General features: G+C 36.4%; 1 protein-coding gene across 2 annotated transcripts in view; it reads right to left on the reverse strand.

The window, feature by feature from the left end:
• The window catches only part of sort1a (sortilin 1a), a 59,856-nt gene continuing 33,951 nt past the window's right edge, over positions 1–25,905 (reverse strand). The window contains exons 8-20 of one of the 2 annotated variants that reach the window (XM_048611945.1): positions 25,703–25,830; positions 21,951–22,095; positions 17,978–18,133; positions 17,113–17,219; positions 13,619–13,721; positions 12,544–12,715; positions 11,842–12,032; positions 10,573–10,762; positions 10,025–10,141; positions 8,431–8,539; positions 7,679–7,791; positions 5,974–6,088; positions 1–3,370 (exon numbers count right to left, since the gene is read on the reverse strand). In XM_048611945.1, the coding sequence (XP_048467902.1) occupies positions 3,356–3,370; positions 5,974–6,088; positions 7,679–7,791; positions 8,431–8,539; positions 10,025–10,141; positions 10,573–10,762; positions 11,842–12,032; positions 12,544–12,715; positions 13,619–13,721; positions 17,113–17,219; positions 17,978–18,133; positions 21,951–22,095; positions 25,703–25,830 (1,661 nt within the window). In that variant the 3' untranslated portion in view covers positions 1–3,355. The other variant, XM_048611944.1, reaches the window with a different exon arrangement.

The following is a 25,905-nucleotide window of genomic DNA, read 5'->3' on the forward strand; positions in this document are numbered from 1 at the left end:
TAAGATCCAGATGAGTTTATTCACAAATTAGAAAACAAAATGCTTGAGCTTTAAATCATTGAAAATACACCAGCATTCATACGATAAAGCAATAATTCAACAACATTCTTCATATTGCTTTCTATTAGCTTTTGAGATGCTAATTAGGTTCTTATTAAAATTGACAAAAAATCAAATCATAAATTAATTCTACTATATATGAAGTACAGATCATGGCTGATGTATTAAAACCATATAGTACAATAATCAATTGTGGAAACATAATGTTGCTTTCCACAGGCCTTTTCCATTTGCAATGTACAATTTGAAATTTATTGGCAAACAAACAGTTTAATTCAAAATATGCAAGGGTTGATTTGGAAGGGAACAAAACAATCAATTTCATTCAAGAAACACACCATGTATTTTACTGACTGACATCTTTTAAAAATTCAATAGAATATGTTGCTAACTCTTACTCCTGGCCAGTAGCTATCGCTCATGTGAACATCACAGAGACGGATTATCTGGTCTTTAACACATTGTTCATAACATTCATAAGTGATGGCAGAGCATGGATGTTAGCCTGTGCTTTTGACACAACCAAAACAGAAACATGGTAAGAACAGCAATGAGTTTAGCAAAAAGAGGAAGACTGAAGGATGGTATTAGCTGTATTAAGAGTATAGGATGCATGTAAGAATGTTCATCTTAGCTAATGATAACCTATCACCACTCCACTTTATATTTCTAGAGATGACTAGCCACCACAGATCTTCAGAACATATGGTTCTGGTTTAAAGATTACTTCCACTCAAGAAATACAAATATCAGGTGGGCAAGGTATTCCTATACTGCCACAGCTTCAAAGATACATGCACTGAAAATCATAAGATTGATAGTGGTTTCTAAAGCAATAAAAAGGTTTTCCAACTATGAAGGAAATCAAATGCAAAGCAAGCAGTTTTACAAGCATTTATATGGGCAATGATAATGAGATGCAACTTGTCATAACAAACCCACTCCAGTTTCACAGATCAGATCAGTATTAAATCTGTGCTATCCAAAGCTTCAACAATACAAACCCCTGTAGCATCTGCCCATTATAGCTACAAAAAGTCGTGGACATAACAATAATGTCATTAAAATCTGAGCACTTTTTAAACAGAAAGTCGGATAAATATTTGCAACAAAATAAGATACAAAACTATGAAAATAGTATGGCAGTGGGATTCATTTTAGATATTTAACAAAAACCCATTGTAAACACAGAGCTGAGTAGCCAACTTATTAGCTAAAACTTCAATTGTTTGACTTGACTATATGTGCAACTCCAACAGTCAAATCAAACTCCTTCACGGATTGTAGAATGCAGCTTGATCAAGATTTTTTGAAATATAAAGTATAATCATTCATTTCTGGATCATGGTGATTAATCATATTGATTAGAAAACAATTTAAAAATATGTATATTTTGTCATACTAGGAATTCTCCAAATGTAGCATCATAGACTTATTCTAAGGCCTTTCAGAATCATAAACAAGATGAAATTAAAAAAACTATTTATATAAACCAGAACAAATCAAGTGGAAATTTAAAAGCTTAACAAAATATATGCCTTAATCAAAGATATAAAGTTTATATGGCCCTCAATGTGTGCATACCCACTTGAATATTGAACTGTCGGTGATCTAATTATGAACTGTGCAGTAATTTTAACAGCCATGATCTGAGAATATACAATGCTTCTAAAAAGAGCTAAGGTAATAAGAATGGAATACTTCACTGAATCCTTTAAGTCATATGTGGACAGAAGACTATACAATTTGGAACATGTGCTGATAATGTAATCAACAGCTTCTGACACCACAGCAGTACAAAAAGTCCTAAGTCCAACTTCACATCACTTTTCCATGTAGTATAGAAGGAAGGGAGTAGCACAAAACACTTATGCAAAGAAAATATATTACATATAGACATGTTATAATGTTGTCCAATTCTAAAAACTAAATATAAGTGAACAGAGAACTCAAAAGCAAATAAATTAACAGCCTAGTCATAATATTGAAATAGGTATTCACCATCCGAATTCAGTTCATACTCCAATAAACTAGCTATTTCTGAAATCAGATAACATTTCTGCTAAAAATACTTTAAAAAGTACATGTTGTAATGGTTTCAAACTAATTCCCAGATTACCATAGATAAATAAATATGCAAGGTAGAATATTAGATGTAACAAATTATGCAGTAAATATATCTGGGTATGTATCTGATGTTATTTTTAAGTTACTTTTATAATCCATGCATTGTATTTAGTTTACACACCATTTTTTTTACGGCAGCGAGGAAAGAAGCAGAAGTGCAGCAAGTCAGGGCACAAGCATTAATTTTTAATTCATTAAAATTAACTTACTTGACAATCAATTAAGATTTTGATATTCTAAATGTGAAAAACCCTCATTTATACATGTTGTGAGGCATAAAACTTTAAAACATTAAATTAACTTCTAAAGTCAACAGTAGATCTCTTACTTAATAAAATACTGGAAGGTTTCATCAGTGTCTCTCTGATATCTTTTACATAGATCAAGTACATAGGAGGTGTATAAATGAGAGTTCTTGGCAGGACAATGCTCAAAAGACTTATCAGAGTCCTGAATTAGGAAGTTACTAAAATTGTTATGCAAGGGAAACTATTACGAGGCCAATAAAGAAGTCACATAATATGAAAGACATCTTGGAAAAAGCAGTACAATAAATGTCAACTTCTGTAAATTGACAACTGGGATTTTATTGAAGCACATTATCAGGGATCCTGCATTTAGTGGCTTTTAAAAAATATGCAATATTTGCATAACTTCAAGAATTTACTGCTTACATTTGAATTTGACAAGTCAGTCTTGGTGAGAAATGAAAGAGATGCTGGTTAATGCAGGAAGTTGAAGAATGTATAATCGTACAAAAAGTCCACAAAAGCTTGGAGCGAGGCATCCAGGAGCAGATTTTAAAATGTAGTTCTGCAAAATTAGTCAGTCATTCATTCTCCAAAACTACTATTTTCCCAATTTTAAACATATGATTATTAACAATTCATTCTCCTCTAGTTTACCCCTCCTCCACATATATCAAAGTCTTCAAAAACAATTCCAACACAGGAGGACCAGAAGCATCTGTGGGAAAGTTCTGATTGTAGCTCTAAATGCATCACATTCATAAAAATGTCACATTGCTGTTGCATGATGCTGTAAAATCATAGTGTAGGTACTTGATAGAGAAACAGATGGTGGCAACAGCATCTCTAAATACTATGGTGCTGTTTGTTTGGCAAAACAGCATCTTGTATCACCAAAATTTTCTTCAAACAAAATCAGCCTATTCCAGAAGATCCTAAAGGGAAAAAAAAAAAGTGGGTTTCCATGCAAAATATTGATTCTGGCAAGTTGAATTTTACAAATCATTTCCATACACAACAGGGGAAAGGGTACATATGAACAATTTCAAATCACTCAATCTAGTTCACCTTAATTTCAGAAAGCAACGCCAAAATGCATTCTTATTTTAGGTGTATAAGACAGTACTCATAAAAATTAGTGTAACTAATATTTCATATGTATTCTACATAGCCTTACATCAACAAATAAACTCTACCCTTACTCATGAAGGAAATGTCTGAAAAATGAAGAAGTTATTTCATAATCAGATAGCAACCATATACAGATTGCATTCTCTACAGATGCACTAGCAATTTCATATTATGAAATGTTGAACCCCATTAAAGTTCTCTAACACAAACAACATAAAGTTATACACAAAAACAAAGCTCACTTTATGTAAACATTTGTAAGTTTATTACCCCACTCCTAACTTTGGACTTAATACAAAAAAGGTTACATTTCTGGACTCTGCATTATAAATTTGATTTCTCAGAAGAAACCAAAAAGTTAGCTTGTGCATAGAATGCACCCTCCTGCAACTTTCACTTTATGTCCTTGTACAAAATTCTATCCAAATTTCATTTCAGGATGTTGTTCATTTGCTCAAAAAAATTATAGTTAAATAAATATCAAAGAAAAATAGCTATAGGAAAAAAGTTTTAATTAAAACTATTCAGATGTGAGTAGAACATAACAGGTGAATCCACGTGAGGACAAAATCTTTATATGCAGCCCCGTGCAAAAATGTCAGCTTTATTGTTACAACTGAAGTTAGAGTGGACTGTCACTCTCTAGTCCCACTACTACACATCACAACAAATTTAAAATGCATTACCCAGTTAACAATATGACCAATAATATATTGTATATACATCAAATATTCAAGGCAGCTATCAACTGGTGACCTAGCACATAGATGGTTGTCACTGAACACAGGTAGTTTTCACTGGGACATCTGCAGATGCAGTTCATTCAGGAACCAACAAAAACTCAGCCTTTTTAGGGGACCAGCTGCATCAGTTCTTCAGGTCTCACAACAGACTCTCAAATGGTTTTCACAGAAAAGCAGAGGATGATCTAGGTTGCTTCTTCGCCTCAGGAGGCAGTATCCCAATTGAACTCCATGCAATATAAAAACAAAACTCCTGACAGCCATAAATCTAGGCAAGTGATTTCCAGTCAACAAGTCCAAGCATCAGATTAAAGCTACGGGATACCAACAAATGTCTTTCAAAAATAAAAGATCTTTTATTGACCTCCCTCTTTCTTTTACTTCTTTAAAAAAAAAAAGTGCCTCTTCTGACTGTTCAAATAAACTACAGTCCACAATGCTTCAAGTATGCTTCTTCAAATAAAACCTCCTCATAACAGCCTACATATCTGAAGTGTGTAATCAATTATGAAAATTAATAGTTATTGCATGTTTCACAGTGTATAGAACAAGTTGTTAGTTCTCACTTGCAGATTTGACTCACTTCTTCAATTTAGTATCAAAATGCAGAAATATTTGTGAATATATTTCTGAAAATTAAGTCAAATCAAAACTTGCATGGTTAAAAAGAAACAATTCATATCTCGGTCTGGCATGGCAGTCTTGTCCCAGCAAAAAGGTCTCCTTAGTCTTCAGCTTTGGTTTCCAGGTATTTCAGCAGCCCAGCACAGCGGTCTTCTTTGGCGGTGGCTTCCAACTCAGTATTCCAGCAGCCCAGCGTGGCAGTCTTGTCCTGACTATGTCTTCAGGGCTTTTTAATCGTCCCTTTCCCATTAACTGAAATGTGATGATCTTGGTTTTAAATTTTACTTTTTTAAAAAAAATATCTTTGATTAATATTGGTGCCATGGTAGAGTGACTTAAACTTTTCACTGTATTTTTCATGTAAAAGTACAGATAACAATACATTTCAATTCTATTCTCTTGGTTTCAGATAGCAAGTAACCAGACCATGGGATATAGTTGTAACAAGCTCATTTGGAACTTTTCCTTTCTAGGCATAGTCAACAGAATTTATAACAGACAAATAGACAGTCAGAAAAACCAATACACAAAACTGGTAAAACCATTCAAGGTTTTGTAGACATCAAGTGCATGTAGATATGGCTTTTCTTTTAAAGTGGGTGCTAGAGATGTATTTCTATATAACGGACTGGATTTTCTAAAGCTCTTTTGATGGCCTTAGGATGCCCAAGAACACTTTACAAATGAATTGCTCTTAAAGTATAGTCAGCCTTTTGCAGACAAACAGAAGGCAACTTGATTACATTGCTGCCATTTTTAAAAAAATGGCACAAACATTAATAGGGTGCCCTGCTTTCCAAATAGTTTCTTAAAATGTCTAAACCTCCAAAACAAACAGTTAGGTAAGGTCTAGCTCAACAGACACCTTACAAAGCCACAACGCAGTATCAGTATAGTTTAGTTGCTCAAATTCTTAAGGGCTTTACCTAGTCTTGACGTTTAACTCAAACAAAAGTGCTATCCAATTGAACCAAGTAAATGCAAAAGCAAATTATGAATTTTTGTATGGTATTTAGAAGGAAAAATGATACCACATATACCTCATCAGAGTCATCATGGTATTCTGGCTTATTAGCAACTGCAGCAGTGTTCAGTTCATCTGCTGTAGTAGATTCTGCATGCTGTTGCAGGACTGAGTACCGGTGTACCAAGAATCTAAAGGATTGATTAAAAACAATTTGAAGAGATTACAGTTGACAAGTTAAATAGAAACATGTTCTTTTTATTAAAGGTTTGAACGCTTCACATAAAAGTGCCCCAGCCTAAACAAATCATATTACACTATTGAGAATAATGATAAAACAGTAAAAATGAAAAAATCTGAATTACGTATTTTAGTAGCATTTGAGTAAGACAAAATTGTGTCCAGAGCCTCCTGCTCATTTGTTCTTTCAACCTGCATTTTCAGATTTTATGTTCTTAGTTCAAAATACAGTAATTGCACTGAAATTCTTCATAACAAAACTGAGGAATTAATCAAGACAAGGCCAAGCAGAACCCATTTGTGTGGGCTTCTAACTCTCAACTACTGCAGGTTTAGTTTAATATTTAATAACTACCAAACTGAAAGAAAGAGAGTGTATAGAAAGGTGAACAATTTCAGTTCAGTAAATAAAAAAACTGCATTAGTTATCTAATGATTTGCTAGGCAATTTAAACAATTTCTATGAAATCAGCCCTACGTAATCTCAAAATGACTACAGAGATCAAACTGAAGTTGTAGTTGCATTTATATTTATTTTCCCCTCAGTCCTGAATTGTGACACCGCCATTACTTTCATGCTGTAACACTTTGTTCTAATTGAACACATCAGCCACTTAAATGTGCCAGCATTTGTAGTTTGAGAGATATGCAAATGAATAGCAGTTGTTGAATTTTAAGGGTCTTGTAAAGTTCCATGGCTAGGTTATCTGGAATATCTTATTAGCATTAGCACCGGAGGACTATTAAAGTTTTGTATAAATGCTCCCTTAAATGTTTGTATTACAAGAAATGCAAATGACATTGCCACATTGTAACTAAAATGGTCTCTTCCCTTCAATTCCTCTGGCAGGAGCAAGAGACAACAGGCTAGTCCCAAGACACTAAATTGTTCTAGGTAATTTGCACATCAGCTTCCTTGCAGACATTTAGTATCAATCAAATAAAATCATACTGTAAATATCAAGTACAAAAACTCAAAACACCACTCTGAGCATAGGCTGTTGGTAGTTATTGTGATAAGTGCATCAAAAGAAATCACTTCAGGGCTTGGGATAATTTACCATAAATACACAGAAGTCAATTTTCTAACTTTGCAGAAAGTCATATGCAGTACATTCTGAATTTCTTGTGCATGTTCAGCAGGTGAAGCTTGTCAGTAGCATAAAGTGAGGATATTTTCTAATCATTCTGTTCAGAGATGTTAATACTCACTACTGGTGCAAGTGGGACTTGAACCCGGTTCTCCTGGCTCAGGGGTAGGGACACTACTGCACAACAAGAGCCATACAAAGTGGGGAAACTGCACATCAAAACTCAATTACACCTGTTGTCATATTGTTCTTTTAATTAAAAATACCTTCTCTGCTGTGTAAAAATTGGCTATCAACTGGTCTAGAACCATCTGACCAAGGGTCACCGGGCTTGAAGTGTTAATAGCTTTCACTCCACAAGCAAACACTGCCAGACCTGCTGAGTTTCTCCAGCAATTTCAGTTTTGTTTACTCTAAATATCTACATTCTTCAGGATTAAAATCACTTACCTTCCACCACACACGTATTTCTTGATGAAGATCACTCCAAGTATTAACAGCATAAGTAATAATACTATTACAGTGGCAATAATTGGCACAGAGCTGGTTCTGCGGGAATCAGACTGAAACAAATGGAGGATTTTAAATTTTGAATACTATTTGAACTTAATTTTGGAAAAGTACAATAAATGACAAAGCAAGGACAGGTCAGATCTGTCTTAAAGATAGTCTTATTGAGATGAGCAAATGTTACCACAGAAATATAACCATCTTATCATTGAAATTTGTCCTGAAATACTATGTTGTGCAACGTGCAGTTATCTTATTTGGGTTTTGAACTACCTCATTCCATCAGATCTTACCTTTAATAAACCCAATGCTCTGCTAGACAAATTGAGTTGTAATGGTGCACAGGTTGGCTAGCTTGGTTTCTCACTACTAGATTTTGCTTGACTATTTTAAGCTTTCCCATCTGTCCCTCTCATGGTCCTGAAGTATAAGATCTGACAATCTTGGAAAGCAGCTATTGAAGGACATTAAATTATTACCTTACCAGCAACGTCTGTATCCCATTAACAAAAAAAAAACTGCAGTTTCCTAATTAGAGAAATTTCACATTGACAAGATCAGACCTGCAGTTTTGCATACACTTTTGGTGATGCCTGAATGATTATACAATATATCAATTGTTCTTATGCATACTTTGACCAAGAATTCATGCTACAGTTGTTTCATAATTTAACGGCTATTCAAAAACTTACCAGTTCTTCAGGTGCCAGCAAGTTACTGACGCATTTCTTACTCATGTCTTTCATCGAACGATTTAATTGCACCCCTCCATAACACTTATCTCCTGGAATTTTTCGGTATCTAAGAAATGACAAGTTGGATACAAATCTGATAATATACCAATTGTTAAAAATTAAGAAATCTCACATTTAAAACAAAGCTAGGATTTTTTAAAACATTTAAACAGTACGCATATATGATGCGGAAAAAGCTAATCTTCAATCTAGTCAAATAGAGGACAGAATAGCACTTTCTCCCATCAAATAGGAAGTAAATGCCATTTTGAAAACAAAAATTAATAATTAGGCATAAGTTATAGCTCGTAGTCAAGGGGGCCATGCCTAAGAGAAGAGATTTCTAGTAATTTACAAGTTAAACTACTCCTGGTCGGATCTGGAAGCTCCCAAACATAATGGATGACCTTCCACAGGACAGGGAGAAATTAGAAATGTTAAGAATTCTAAGCAACAGAAAGCAAGGAAAGTGTGAAAAAGAGCAAATGGGAAGGTCATTTAATCTTTCCAGTTTAGTATATAATTTCGCTGTGGTTCTTTTTCCCATCCCTTCACCTTCTCTTGCCCAAAACCTAGTTTCCACCTTTCCAAGTGCTGATGAAAAAATAATTCACCTGAAATGTTAACTGTTTTTTTCCCTCCACAGCTGCTGTCAGATTGATGAGTTATTTCATATTTTATGTATTTATTTCTAACTTCCAACTTCTATGGTATTTTACATGTGGTGGAAGTACGGTGTTTTGTTCAAATTTCTGGTTGAATAAGGACAAGCACTACTGTAAAATGCTTCCAAAATATTTGTATTTGCTGTATGAAAAGCCATATAAATTGCTATCAATACTAACATTTCCAAATCAGAGATTAAAGTTACTGCTGCACAGTCAAGAATATGTTAAGAACCGAACCCTTTAGGCTGGCACCTTTTCATAGCTCCTGCTATAAGTGGTTGTATAAAAATTTGTACAACACAGTTCTACAGGAAGTATTTAATTTGCTGCTAAGCATACTGATCATAACTTAGAAAACTGAAATTTGTCTGCCACCTGGTGGATGGGATAAGTTAGTTCCTGCAATGAAAGCTGGTACAATAATAATTTGCTTTCCCACTTCCTCCATTTATTGTAGATATTTCCAGTTAGGGGCACAGTCCAAAAATTTCAAGTGTATTCAACAAGCACAGTCAGTTTCTATAAATAGGTACACTACACCACATACAAAAACCACCATGGATGTCTGATGAAAGCCTTTAAAAATAAAACTGCAGCAACAATGCTGCCAGCTCAGAAAGACGATTGGAGAGAAATCTTGTTCAATACCATGTATGATTATATCTCTCCTCACTTTGTTTTCAAATCTAAATCCAACTGTAAAATGTTCACGATTAGCATCAGAGTGGAGATGACTGCAGCTCTCATCAACCTTTATTTTCATTTGTATTTACTCTTGATTTTGAATTCTTAAATGACAGTCTAAACAGAGTTAGTTACGTCAAGTCATACTAATAGTCTTAGAGTCAAAAATTCCCACAGTCTTAACTGAAACAATACACTACCCATTTGTCTGCAAAATTTCTTTCTTTCCTTGTAAACAGAACTCCAGATCATGGCCTTGCAGATCAGCCTGCTCCATACATTCCGAGCTGTTTTCTTCTCGATAGTATCCAAAATCACTGGCAGGGAGAAATTGTATATTTAAAGTCATTCCCTTCTTTATTACACAGCATGAAACCAACACAACAATTAATAATGAAACAATTCGGTCAGGTATGTTATTTTGATCACCAAAAAGCTTACTCCAAGTAAACATAATGAATCTTTCAATTAGAAACAACACATGCTTATAGCATCCATTCTGTGAGACTATCACATTAACTGAATTAAGTTGGATTTTGAAAACAATTACAAGTTAAGAATCAATGGGCAGAGGATCTATGAAAAGGTCATGACCAGGAAAAGCAAAACAATGATCTAGGACCTGCCTGATGCACTTGTCCTGTTCTGTATTTTCTTAACTTGACAAAGCCTGTGTTTCAACATAAGTTAGCCAAACTGGATTAACGGGTTTTCGTAATGAATCATTGGATAAATAGCAAAGACATACCACAAATAATCATCCAGAGTGCACAGACAGACATTGGGCTGTTTATTTACAACATAGTCATGTCCATTTCGACAGACGGAAGATTTTCTTAAACGCCGGAACTTCTCCTTGTAACCCAACATACAGCCATCATTAGGATCATTAACATTACTTGAATGTGCAAGCCACTGGATATAATCATCATCAGAACCTGAGGAAATCAGAGAAATATGTATTTTTTTTGAAATATTAATCCTTTCCAAAAGAAAGTTTTGTTTGCTCCCCTTGATTACAAAAGTAGAAGGTTGAGCAATTGTCAGTTCAAATCCCATTACAAAACTGGAGCACAAACTAGACTAGCACTTCAGTTAGCAATTGATGACTAGGCCAGTATTATATCAGGTACGGGTGAGATTATAAATTCTAAAGTGGACATAAAAATGGAGGGTCAGAAGGTGACATTAACACGGGGCAGTGACAGGTGTGCAGAAAAAAAAAATTCAAGAAAATAGTTTAAGCAGTGAACAGAGATAAATGGCCAAAAAAGAGAATTAAGTGCAGAAGAGTGAGCTATGCATATACAAAAAGGTAAAAAAAAGTTACCTCTTTGGCACATGAAGTAAATGAGAGTTAGAGAATGTAGATAGTAGAGGCTTAAGAAGCTACAGCTGCATTGGTTTGAACAGGGTCCAAGAAATGGTGAATCTGAAGGGGGTCAAGGACATGGAGTGCTGAAGATAATGATGGTTAAAAGGTGCAATTGAACCAATAGGAATACTGTAATATCAGCGTACTAAAAGCGGAAGGGCAGTTTGAATGTGTTGAAAAAGGAAGTATGGCTGGGCAAAGGATTGGTTGCTGACATTCTTTTGCTTCTACAGGTTATATTTCAAGCTCCAGGATTTATATTACAACATTTCCCTAACATTAAATTTGCAAGACTCCAGAGAACAGTATTAACATGTATCAGTGGTTCAAGTAACTTTTCTCCAGTGAAATCCATTCACCACTACATCATTGTACCAAATACCATCAGAAATTTATTATAACCAAGCAACTCCAGCATTCTCCAAAGCAATATGTTGGCTGACATAGCTGCAATTTAATTTAAAATGTAAAGGATTTGAAAACCATGAAGGTTTTAAAATACAAATGGCAGTAGTAAACAAGGCTGAAAGTAGGTTTGATATAAATTGACTTTGGTGAAAACAATAAAATTAGGTCAATTTAAAAAAACTGTTTAATTTGTCTAAATCTACCGATTCTCAAACCAATTAAATCTGAACTCACAGTCCCTTGTGAGGAGTTCCTCAAAATCGATGGTTACAGATACCCAGTGTTGAGTAATTATGAGATCCACATATCCCCAGATACTGACATTCATCGACTTGGCACCTGGCTCTGAGGCAAGGCCAGTAAATACAATGGGTTTGTCAGTGAAGTTATGAGAATACCAGCACTGGCCTTCATCAATAGAGAACCTAGGAATTAAAATAAAGACATTTAATTTAAAAAATGAATATAATCAAGTGCTTCCCCCTATGTGAAGCTTGGAAAATTGCCACTTTCCTCCTGCATGATTATTTTTAAAAAAAAGTGTTCTCATGACTAAACAAATCAAAACTAAATAATATCAATTTGATATCTTCAAAATTACGAGAGGGGCTTGCAAAAGTTAATTTTGCTAAACGGTCCTCTATTGGAGCAGTTCACAATACCAGGAAATTTTAAAAAAAGTGAGTACCAAGAAAGGAAATCAGGCAAAAGTTTTCATTCAAGCATTTAAGTTGCAGAATAAATCCAGAAATGTTGAGAAAGCTGGTCACTAGGGTTATTTGGTCATAAGTTTGATTAATTGGTCTTAAAGAATCAAATTATATAAATGAATGAAATAAGAAGTGTTCAAGTTCATGCCACAATAAAACAAACTTATAGCATGCAGATATAAAAAAGTATGATCAGAAGTGTTTGTTACCCCGCAACAATACTCACTTTATTGTATTGACACTGCTGTACTCATTGTGTTCAACTGCAACTATCAAGCCCCCTGAATCCAGAATGGTATAGTGATGGGGTCCTTTTAAAGCTTTAAACCAGGAATATCCACCATCATCAGACACATACACGTCAGGCATCATTACAGAAATTGCATCCCCAACACTGCCTAGAAATGAGAAAAAACATGGCACTAAAGTAACAAATGTAGAACCTAATTTTGAAACTGCTCAATTGCTGTTTCCCCAAAACAAAAGCTAAAATATTTGGGATAAATTCAGGACTTGCAGTGTGACTTCGCAGGAACTAAATTTGAATAACAGTAAGTCTATAGGCAAGGTGAAAAAAAATGTACACAAAATACTAGATTGTACTGAGCATTTTTATTCTAAATAGTCTTAATTATTTTTCAGCAATTAATGAAATAGCTACAAAATTCTGTCTACATAACGGCAGGCATTCCTAAAATTCTAACAGCAATAATATTCAAGATAGAGTGTGAGCAATATTTTGAAAATCTATACCAAAAGTTAGCTAAGCTTACTCTCTTCAGATGCTAAGAAAGCATATTTTACATTCCCAACATCAACTGTCTTTTCTAAGAAAATTCTTAGAAAATTCCTAGAAAATTCCAATTAAAACGTTATCACTTTCTGCCACTCAAAACTGACTTCCTCATTCTTGTCAGTTTAGCACAACTATTACGTTAACTCACTGAAAAAAGGGTTAGCAGGACACTATTCTTCCTGCAACAATATTTTTTAACCTTTTTCAATTTATCTACACCATTCATAACTTTTGTGCACAGCATCAGCCTTGCTGAAGCAAAGAGTAAACTATAAAACTAAGAGTCAAATTCAGCATGTTTATAAAAACACATTCCACAATAAAATTAATTAAAACGAACAACTGCATATTAATTGCTCCTGTTGTTTTAGGAGGATTTCAAGCAGAAATTACTCAGGGCAGTGGCAGCACTTGAGAGGGAAATATAAGCAGCTCACCTGCCCTTTGTCCGGGAAGCAATGAAGCTATAAAATAACTAACAAAACAAAGTAAAATATCTTAATACCATGTGCTATGATTAGGCCAACTGCATTTGGTTCAGACAGCGGCAGCATTGGTACATTCAGTTTCTGAGAGATGCTGTACGACGCATGGATATGCAGACTACACTGTGGAAATTCATAGACACAAAATTAGAATGGATCAGCAATGAATCAATTTGTCAGACTTAAGCTACTTATGTAAAAAAAAAGTTTAACATTTTAGGGGACAGCAAAACAGAATACATCAGTTCAACAAAAATACTTCAGGATAACATTATCTAGCATTTTATTAAACAAACCCAACACTGGAAAAATTGGAACATTCAACACATCAAAATATTCAAACTGCTTTGTATACAATGAATCTCATTACAAGTTAAAAAGTGAAAGCATCGCTACGCGTGTAGACACGCAGGACATCTAGGTTAGCACCTTGGAACTCCTAAGAAACCATTTCAGAGGCTCACTTTATACTGCCCACCACTTGCAGCTGGCAGTAATTGAACTATTGATGCTACCTAAAAAGGAAATTACCATATTGTGAAAAAGAACAGTAAAATTGGGAAGTGTGTCCTTCAGTGAAATTTCAATAGTGTGTTAAGATATTGAAAATTAACAGAGGTAGAGATGTAAAGTTTATACCAGTTATGAAAGAAATATGCAAGGTGTTCAAGATGACAAATACATCTATATACCCAAGATGGTGGCAGAGTAGGACACTTCAGTTAAGCTCTTCTGCTCCGTTTCGGTTTTTCCTCTCTTGGTAAATTCTGACTCCCGGCAGCAGGTGGCAGTCTTCTGGCCCAGGGTGGCCTTAGTGCGGACTTCTGGGGTGATTCCAGAGTGGTCTCTTGACCTCAATAGCCTACAAGTGAAGCCCAGCAGTCTGGAGTCAAGGTCCAACATGATGACATCTGAAGGCTCGGTGCTAGAGTGGTCTGGGTTGAAAGTAATGTTGTTCTGAACTTTTTATCTCTCTACTTTCAAGTTCATTCCTATGATCTGAAATGCTAGATTTTTTATTTTTCTAATTTTTCCTTCCCGTAAGAACTTGTACTGTAGAATCTGTACCTTGTACCTAAGATAGGGCAGCATGGTGGCTCGTTGATTATCGTTACTGTCTCACAGCACCAGGGACTCGAGTTCGATTACACCCTCAGGGAACAGTCGGTGTTGAATTTGCACATTCTCCAGCTGCCTCCGTGGGTTTCCTCCGGGTGTTCCTGTTCCCTCCCACAGTCCAAAGATGTGCAGGTTATGTGGCTGTGGGGAATTGCCCAAAGTGTCCAGAGATGTGCAGGCTGGTTGGGTTATCCATGGGAAATGCATGGTTACAGGGTAGGGAGATGGATCTAGGTGGGACGTTCCGAGGTCAGTGTGGATTCAATGGGTTGAATAGCCAGCTTCCACACTGTAGGGATTCTATGATGCCGTAAGTGGCAACTTGTAAACTTTTCACTGTATGCATTTGAATACGTGACAGTAAAACTAACTCAACATAAATGTCATATTCTTGTTCATTATGCTGTTTCCCTCGGGGTTAGTTGAGGGTTCTTTCAAAATGCTAAAATTTCAAAAATTATTTTAAAGCCAATTTTAAAATTTTGCACTTTTTTCAATTGGTAGCACCAATACCTTGATCTGTTTACATTACAGTAGACCCGAGAGGCATACTGTATTCATCCATTAGACTGTAAGATGTTGGAGCAGAAGTAGGCTGTTCAACCAACATTTTCCTAACGAGGTGCCAGCTTACCCGAGATTGTGCCTTCTGGTCCTAGACTCCACAAGAGGTAACAACTTTTCTCCATCTACCCTGTCAATTCCCCTAAGAATCTTGACCGTTTCAATAAATTCACTTCTCACTCTTCTAAATTCCAACGAGTGCAGGCCCAACCTACTCAACCTCTCCTTATAAGACAATCCTTCTGTGCCCAGGAATAACCTAGTAACTTTTCTGGACTGCCTCCAAAGCCATTATATCTTTCCTCAAATAAGGGGGTAAAAACAATTCAGTCCTCCTGGTGTGGTCTAATTAATGCCTTGTATAATTATAGCAATACTTCCCTCTTTCAATACTCACTTTGCTTTTAAATAAGGCCAACATATCTTCTGTCTTCCCTATTACCTGAACTTGGATGCTAGCTTATGATTTATGCGTAATTCCCAAATCCCACCATGCTGTAGCTTTCTGCAGTCTTTCTCCATTTAAATAATATTTAGCTCCTCTATTCTGACTGCTGAAGTCCATGATCTCATTCCCCAGCCACTTACTATTAATAATTATAATGATCCTCATCTTGAGGAGAATGAACACCTACAGCCAAGGCACATCAGCAGAGGGCAGAAGTCCTACACACACACACTGTCTACGTGTGTGGAAATAAACTGTTGAGCTTGTACCCTGGTTTATTTATTATGTCAGAAATGTCACACATGCAAATGCAGGGATCAGAAGTACTCATAAGCATGTGATGTTTCTACTTCCTAGTAGCAAGGCCTCAGTCAGTGGGGACTTGCCAACAAATTAGCACCCCTTTTATCCTCTATGTAATAAATTGCAATGGTTGTTTGAACTTTGAAATTTCGAGTACAAGACAAAAAACTTCAACAACATGCCTCTTTTCAGCAATATCCAGAATGTTCAGTGTAACCAGGCCATAACAAAGTACTGAAATCCCAAAAGATTAGGGATCTGAACAGTCAGGAATATAAAACACATTAAAAAAAAGGAAACGCTATGCAATTTAGCTAATATCACAAAATAGACAAGTTACACAGAAGAAAGTAATATTTTTGACTAAATTTACTACAATTAAATTGCAAAAATGTCTTTACTGTCATTAGAACATAACACTCCATGGGTCGGATTCTGACATTAAATACACAGGGCTCAAAAGCTGCACCAATTTAGCACTGAAAATTTTTGGATAGTGAACAATTACATTAAATCTTAAAAATAGATCTGAGAAAAAGATATTTTTCATGTCAAGTGAACCAGAGCTAAATCAAGCTTGGGCTTCTGCTAAACTACCATTTTCAAATTGATTCAAAAATGGCTTCAGGTGCACATAACACAAAAATGCTGAACTACATATATTTCAGTATGAGTGCAATGTCCTTTTCATTAAGGTCAATGGAAATAATTGACCTGACCACTGCATTAAGGTCAGTCTTTGTTCAAAGTTCAGTTGCTGTATCTGAATTGACTTGTACCTCACCATTTAAAAACAGAGATTGTTTTCTGTAGCAGTGGTAACATCACTACCACTAGGACGCAGATCTGCATTCAAGGCCCACCTGCCTTGGAGGTGTGTCATAAAATTACTCAATCTGTCCAAGCATGTTAATACCACAGTGGTATTAACTATCTTTTCTGCAAACAACATTCATTCAAATCCAGTCAGAACTTACATTCAGATCCTAATAATTCTCGAAACTGTTGTACACAATGAAAACTTTAGCAGAACGTTAAAATAGGAGGTAAACCAATACACAAATGACATCTTATACTCACCTCATCCTTATTTTTAGCAGTGGAATCACAATCACTATTCTCTGGTTTCCTTAAGGGCTTCCACTCCCCTCCTCTATCAAATGTAATAACAGACTGAACAGAACCATCTGAAAAGAATATTAAAGCATGCTAAGAAACATAATCTGAATAGGGTAAGTTTTCCTGCGAATTTCTGAGAACTAAATTAGGCTAGTGGCGAGTTCCAACAATACCAATAAATTCTAAACTGAATCACGACCTCTGACCAACAGCAATTCTCATTTGTAATAAAAAGTTAATGACATTTTCTGACCAAACTCAAGGGCAATTTCAAAATTATTACTTTAGCCAACAAGTCACAATTTGCTAAATCACAAAAGAAAGTTGTTTGTGGGGTGGGGGGGGGGGGGGGGGGCGCAGTGTAGCGAGAAAGTTACATTTATTCCCATTAAGAAAGCATCCTTAAGGATCACTGGTTTACAAATAATACATAAGCATATGCCCTCCTAGCATCCAAATTAAGCTGTCAACATAACTAGTAAATACAAGACTGGCCACTGAACAGCCAGTAAACTATTTCATGCAAGTACCTGAACCTTTACCCCACTACCAAAATAAAACTAAATCAGAAGCTACACTTAAATATCTTCAGCAGAAAATGATATTTACTTAAAGAGCCTTTTGCTTCTTTGCCATCTGTGCACACAAATTTCTTTGGCTATAACTTCATATTTGATTTTCAGATGCAACACATTTTTGCATAGTAAATGGAACTTAAAAAATTCAATACTGAAATGCCATTTGATATTTTCAATTTTGCAAATTCTAAACATTAATTGAAATAAAACCAGATAAAGTTTTACAAAATTCAAACTTGTATACTTACCTTCAGCAAGTACACTAGTAACGTATACTCCACGCAATGAAGTGACATTTGTAAAATCTGTCTCGCCTCCGGTTGCCGTGTACAAATGTCTCGAGAGAGATTTGGAATACACTATTCCACGATCATCTGAAACGTAAATTGTTCCAAAGCCAGTATCTATTCGGGGGGTTGGATGGGTCAGTGGGTGAAGAGGAGAAGAAAACGAATCATTTTGATTAAATAAGCCTGACTGGACAATTTCTCAAATTTGTAATTAACATAGTACAGCATAGTATAGGCCCTTCGGCCCACGTTGTTGTGCTGACCTATTATCCTACTAAGATCAATCTACCCTGTGTACCCTACATTTTACTATCCTCCATGTGCCTATCCAAGAGTCGCTTAAAAGTCCCTAAATTATCTGACTCCACACAGTGTGGTGGGAGTGTGGAATGCGCTGCCAGCAGTGGTAGTGAAGAACCTACACCTTCCTCCAATCACCTTAAAATTATGCCCCCTCATAATAGTCATTTCCACCCTGGGAAAGTCTCTGGGTATCCGCTCTATCTATGCTTCTCATCGTTTTTGTACACTTCTATCAAGTCACCTCTCATCCTTCTTTGCTCCAATGAAAAGAGCCCTAGCTCCCTCAACCTTTCCTTATAAGACCTGCCCTCCAGTCCAGGCAGCTTCCTGGTAAATCTCCTCTGCACCCTCTCTAAAGCTTCCACATCCTTCCTATAATGAAGCAACCAGAACTAAACACAATATTCCAAGTGTGGTCTAACCAGAGTTTTATAGAGCTGCAGCATAACCTCTCGGCTCTTAAACTCAATTCCCAGGCCATTGAAAGCCAACAGACCGTACACCTCCTTTACAACCCTATCAACTTGGGTAGCAACTTTGAGGGATCTATGGACATGGACCCCAAGATCCCTCCATTCCTCCACACTGCCAAGAATCCTGCCATTAACCCTGTATTCTGCATTCAAATTCGACCTTCCAAAATGAATCACTTCACACTTTTCCGGGTTGAATTCCATCTGCCATTTCCTTGCCCAGCTCTGCATCCTGTCAATGTCCCGTTGCAACCTACAACAGCCCTCCACGCTGTCCACAACTCCACCAACCTTCGTGTCATCGGCAAACTTATTAACCCACCCTTTCACTTCCTCATCCAAGTCATTTATAAAGATCACAAACAGCAGAGGTCCCAGAACAGATCTCTGCGGAACACCACTGGTCACCGAGCTCCAGGCTGAATACTTTCCATCTACTACCACCCTCTGTCTTCTATTGGACAGCCAGTTTTGTATCCAGACAGCCAAACTTCCCCGAATCCCATGCCTCCTTACTTTCTGAATAAGCCTACCATGTGGAACCTTATCAAATGCCTTGCTAAAATCCATATACATCACATCCACTGCTCTACCTTCAACATGTTTTGTCACATCCTCAAAGAATTCAATAAGGCTTGTGAGACATGACCTGCCCCTCACAAAGCCATGCTGACTATTTCTAATCAAACTGTGCTTTTCCAAATAATCATAAATACTAGCTCTCCGAATCCTCTCCAATAATTTGCAGAAGACAGACTGACCGGTCTATAATTTCCAGGATTATCCCTATTCCCTTTCTTGAACAAGGGAATGATATTTGCCACCCTCCAATCTTCTGGCACTACTCAAGTGGACAGTGAGGATGCAAAGATCATTGCCAAAGGAAAAGCAATGTCTTCCCTTGCTTCCCATAGCAACCTTGGGTACATCCTGTCTGGCCAAGGTGACTTAGCTATCCTCACGTTTTTCAAAATTTCTAGCACATCCTCCTTCCTAACATCAACCTGTTCGAGCATATCTACCTGTTTCATGCTGTTCTCACAAACGTCAAGGTCCCTCTCACTGACAAATACTGAAGCAAAGTATTCAAGGACCTCCCCTACCTCCTCGGACTCCGTGCACAAGTTCCCTCCACTATCCCTGATTGGCCCTACCCGCACTCTGGCCACCTTCTTGTTCCTCACATAAGTACAGAACGCCTTGGGGTTTTCCTTGCTCCTACCCGCCAAGGTTTATATCCCCTTCTAGCTCTCCTAAATCCATTTTTCAGTTCCTTCCTGGCTACCTTGTAGACCTCTAGAGCTCTGCCCAATCCTTGCTTCCTCAACCTCAAGTCAGCTTCCTTCTTCCTCTTGACTGGGTGAAATAAAATTAATTACCAATACTGCAGAAGCCCCAAAATCAAATTGAACACACCCAATCCATAGCAATAAGAAAAGATAAAATCTAAGCTGTGTGGAGATAGAAATTTCATTTTACGGAATGCCCATCTATGATTCAGTGTAAACATCGGGAGGGAAATCAAGCATGCAAAGCCTAAACCAGCAACCAACTCGGAATGCCAGAAGTTCAATAGTACGTCCATTCCCTGTTGCTATCCTTCACTTTGATCAACACAGAACATATTTTTAAGTATTGCAATTTCTTTCTGATGTGGTCCTGTTGTGAATGTTTTACAGGTTTTTTTCATTTTCATTCAAAGTTATAATAATAGCCATGAGACCTGACATAATAAAAAGCAGTCTTGTTCAACCAACCAGTTATGCAATCCAAGATGTCAATGAAGATTTAGCATTGCTCTTCTACAAGAATATTGCAATGTCCGTTAATACAAGTTCCAATTATACGGTACTAACAATGCACAAGTGTCTGTCAAGCCGCATTACAAACTAATAGGCACTCAAATAGAGAACTATTAGGAGATGATGAGAGTTTTAAATTAGAGGAAGATGGTGACTCAGATCAAAGTTGCTTGATGAATGTGCAGGACAATACAGGATGACATTTGGATGGAAGGTTACCGAAAAATTACATTACAATCTAGGGGAATTGGAAAACTGGGCACTAGAGTCAGGAAATGTCAAAAATTAAAAGTTTCAACAATGACAACACAATTTCTCTTTCAGAACCAACACAGTGTGGAGCTGGAGGAGCAGGAAAGTCAACATTTCAGGTTGGGACCCTTCTTCAGAAAATGGGGAGGGGGAAGTGAGCTGGAAATTAAATAGAGAGAAGAGGGGTGGGGCTGGAGAAGGTAGGTGGGATGGTGATAGGTGAGTGCAGGTAGGGATTGGTGGGGCAGATGGGTGGGAGAGAAGATAGACAAGTGGCCAGGTTGTGTCAGATCAAGAAGGTAGGGTTGAGAGGGAGGATTGGACGTGGGATGAGGTCGGGGTGGGGAGATTTTAAAACTGGTGAATTCTGTGTTTAGGCCATCGGGCTGTAGGCTCCCGAGGTGAAATATATGAGGTGTTGCTCCTCCAGTCTCTTCAGAAAACCAGGTTAGCACTGCCTGATTACCATATACTTATCCAAGATATTTTCTCACTTGTTGGAATGCAGTCCCACAGAGAATAAACAGGATAGGGACTTAAAAGATCAGTCCAGAGTTAAATGAGGCATGCCGATAGCCTGGTTCAGCCAGAGACAATAGGTAGAAAGAAGCATTACATCAGTGAATAGGGTGCAGAGGGTGAGGGCAATAACTTCAACCCTTCCAATATTTAATTGGATTCATTCAAGAGTCAAATTTTATACAAGCAATCTGCCCGCACAATGACAATCTAATAACGGCAGCTCAGCATTGCTGGTACACAAGTGGAAGTAAATCCACGTTTGTAGATAATGTCACCAAAAGACATCAGGCAAGTGAGGAAAACAAGACTGCTAAAACACATGACAGGCATCAGATTCTAAAATCTCATTGCAATTTAATTATTTTACACCTAAAAATTAACTTCATGAATTTTTAAAAACTCCAATTTCAAATCCACAGAAATAAAATGTTCGTGATTCCCAATTTGAACCCACATTGTATTACACACAACAAGAGAAATAATGGGGATTAACAAATCCATGTTTAACACACAATCATAAATCTGAAAGTAGGTTTAACACTATTGCTTCCAAAAGGAACATCCAGTTTTAAAACCTACCACCAGGGTCATCAACATGCATGAATACCATGTCATCATTTGCAGCCAGAATGGAGTAGAACTGTTCAGTGCTGACATGAGGCAACTGTACCATATTCCAGGTGTCACCCATATCCAAGGAAACGTGGAGTGCCCTTAAACTGACCTATAAAACAATAATATAAATAAACAACCATTTTTCATCCCTAATATTGAGAAAAATTCAATGAAAAGAATTTTTTGAATAATACATGTATATTAGGAAAGAATGCACAACTGAATTTTTTTTAAAGGAAAAAAAACATCCTTTTGGTCACCCAAACTGAAAGATATATAACCAAGATGTATAAACACTCATTCTGTCCAGCGGGGCTTATGCTTTGCCAATAAAATTCCTAAATGCTCCCAATATGCAAAATTCTCTATGCAACACTTTGAATCTCATTGAAGTAGACTCATTAAGCAATGTAATTTTGCTATCAGAAATATTAGTTAACAAACAATGGCCCAGATCTTCCATTTTTATATCAGAGACCAGATGCATATCCAAGTTGCATCTTGGGGCCCTGCAGAAGTCCTGACTTGCAGCCGTCTGTGGGTACAGTCCAGAAACTCTGAATTCAAATGGGCAACTCCCCTGTGCCCCAGGGACCTCTATAAGAAGTTCCAGCTAGAGTCAGATTCACGAGGCAGTTACACAATACTTACCTGGAAGGTCTCCCAGACCCATTAGACGGCTAATGTAACTTTGCCTGCCTAACTTCACAACCGATCCCCATAATTAGTCACACTGACCCGCTTTTCCCCAACTAGATTCGTTCCAATCTAACTAAACACAAGCCACCCAAATACCCCTCCCGACGACATAACCCCCTCAGCCATCTTTACAAACCCACCCATCGCCATACAAATTTATCCAGTTTACTCACATGCCCTACCCATTCATCCATTAACCAATTCCCTAACATTCACACTTTAAATTTGCCTAATGGCATCAAGGGCTATAAAAAGGGGACATATCCAGTCTATGCCTGACACTACAACACTATGAAAAAGCTCATTTCGGGGCACAGCAGTCTGCATTTCTGGTGAAGCCAGGTTCAGAAGACACAGCAAACAAAAATGCATTGCAGCATCAGGGTGAGTAAAAGTTCAAGATGAATTCTACTTTGCAGAATGCCACTGGTTGACTGAAGCACTTAATTGATCTAAATAAAGGCATACACAACAGTTTAGTGCTGCTTTACACCATACTATGAGCATATGAAAGGTTCCACTTAAATAGGGTGCTAATTCTGGTCTCCACCTTGACTGGCTGATCAAGAAAAAGGCACTCTTAAAAAGCAAATATCTAAGCTAATAACTGCTTTGGATAAATTTCTGCCCATGGATCTTTATTTATTAAAATTTGTTATTTGACAATTGCAAAAGTTAATAAGCAAAACAAACACTCAGCTACATCTTCAATTAGAGACCCAAATTTTTATTTATTCCACATCCAGCTGAAACTTAAGATTGAGGAAGGTCATTTTTCTTCTTAGGAATTCCAAAACCAGAAAGGTTTCATCCCAATGAATGATGTTATTTAATATTCACCCCCAATACCCATGCATATTTTAAAACAAGGTCACTGCACTGGCACAAGCTGTTTACTGCCTAGAAAATACTTGGAAATATATTAAAGAACTAATGATTTACTAGTCAAAATGACACCAAGTAATTGAACACCTGGAAGAGAATTTACTCGATTTGTAACAGGAAGTCTGTTAGATTTGAATATTAAACTCTTAGAGAAGACCGAAATGCAACTTAAAATTAAATTTTAAGTTGCCTTGCACAGAGGGAATTTTGTTTAATATACCAAGATAACACTAATCAATGTTAAGTTTAAAATGATTCTGGAAGAGGAGTACTGGATAGATACTGCATTTACATTTGGCTGTATATGAATGCATACAATTGGAGTTAAATAAGTTGGTGTAGATACAAACCCAACTACATTGGCAAATAAAAGTTTCAGAATCTTCTTGAATACTAATTTGATTCAGAACAAAAAGTACAAGATATTCTTTCAAAGGAACACTTCTAGCATAAAGATGTATGCAACTCAGCTTTCCCAGCATTGCAACTTCTTGACTTGTTGAACACCTAATAGCCAAGTTATTTATAGTTTGAGAGCATGTATATCTTGCCTGACTAATAATAGGGGTCATTTAGTACAAAATCAAAATACAATGATTGGCTGGAAATTTGAAATAAAAACAAAAAAAAAATTGGAAATCATTAACTGTCCAGTAGCATCTGTGGGGAGAAAAAAAAATTGAGTTTTAGGTCAAAAACTGTTAAAAGATCAACAACTTGAAATTTTAGTCATGGATATCTCTCCACTGATGATACATAAGCAATCTGCCTCTCTTTTTAAGTTGATTACTTAATATTATAGTGCACATTACAATGCTATTCAAACAAATTGAGACATAACTGCATAACCTAGATATAATTGTAGGCTATAAAATCTGGGCAAGATTTTATTTTACCTTCTAAATATGTGTAAATAAAAATTTCAACAGTAGGGTTTCTTAAACCCAGCTAGTTTCTAACTATTGATTCTATGTACATGGACAGAAATTGTTGTCACACAGACTAGAATATAATGACAAATTTAATTACTCAATAAAGTTCACAAGCTGTCTTAAGTACATCAAGCACCTCAAATTCAATTAAGTTGACAGCATTAACTAAAAAGTCAACTTAAAACATTATTAGTTGCTTTAACAAAGATTTGAAATATTAGTGCACAAATAGTATGAAATATAATTTAAACTAATGGATATTTTTCTTAAAACGTCAACAGTTAAAATGGTTAGAATTTTATTCTTGCAAATAAAAGGGTTATATACAGTAAATTGAAACAAATTGTTTGCATAACTCAGTAATGCTCTTCAGTATTTGGTTTATTTTCTATCAAATTAATTGCTGATATCATTTCAAATTCTGGAGTTTCAACATGGCTCAGTTTAAAGTTTTAAGGTGCTAAGAGTGGAGATGGCCTTCAATATCTGCTCAATTACTGTCATGGCAATTCACTCCTCTCTACATCTAGCCTTCAGGCAGTGATTGCTTACCACATGCAAGTTGTTATTACTTGTTTACAAAACTCAATAGGGAGCCTCTAGACTACTCCACTATTTCAGATTACCCATTTACAGACAAAAACTCTTTCTAATCCTAGCCAATTACCATATTCGTCCAACAGGATGCACTGACTAGCAATTAGGTGATTAGCAGAAATTGCTTCCATAGATACCAACTCAGATCCAAAGAAAAACTGCTTTCATGAGCAACATTTGGCATTAGCCAACCCAATATAGCCCATCAATTTCCTCTGATAAAACAGTAAACTTCACTTACAGAATCAAATTATCTTTCATTGTTTGTGGCAAGAAACATTGGTAGGTTGATTAAATAACTGGACAGAAAAAGGACTACAATTAGGTGCTTTTTAATAGAAGTTCCTTCAAAAGTCATTATCAAACTGCTTTCACACTTCCTTGCGGCAATGACTTGGGAACAAACTACTCTCTGCCATAGTGGTATCATAGCTTGGGGAGACTAGAATATGAAGTAGTGATTCTACTTGTAGTGGGTCTACAAAAGCAAATATTCTCATGTACATATGCTTGTGAGAATATATATTTTAATAATCTAATTGTGAAGCAATAGATTGTTCATGTGCAAAAGTTCTGAAAATTGGTAAGTATCTATATCTTTACCTTATCAGTCATAACAGAAGCAAAGAGGAAATGTCCTCCTAGTCCAAACGAATATATCTTTGATCCAATAGTTTTAAATGTTCTTCCAAAATCATCTGTCCTTTTAAGCTCCAAAAGGCCTCTTGCTGCTACAAAATAAATTGCATCTTCATCAGTTCCTATACCTGTTGGAAGCAGTGGCCTTGAGCATGCCAAAAAAACTT

This window comes from Rhincodon typus, chromosome 25 (assembly GCF_021869965.1).
Source record: "Rhincodon typus isolate 14 chromosome 25, sRhiTyp1.1, whole genome shotgun sequence".
In the NCBI taxonomy this organism is placed as follows: domain Eukaryota; kingdom Metazoa; phylum Chordata; class Chondrichthyes; order Orectolobiformes; family Rhincodontidae; genus Rhincodon; species Rhincodon typus.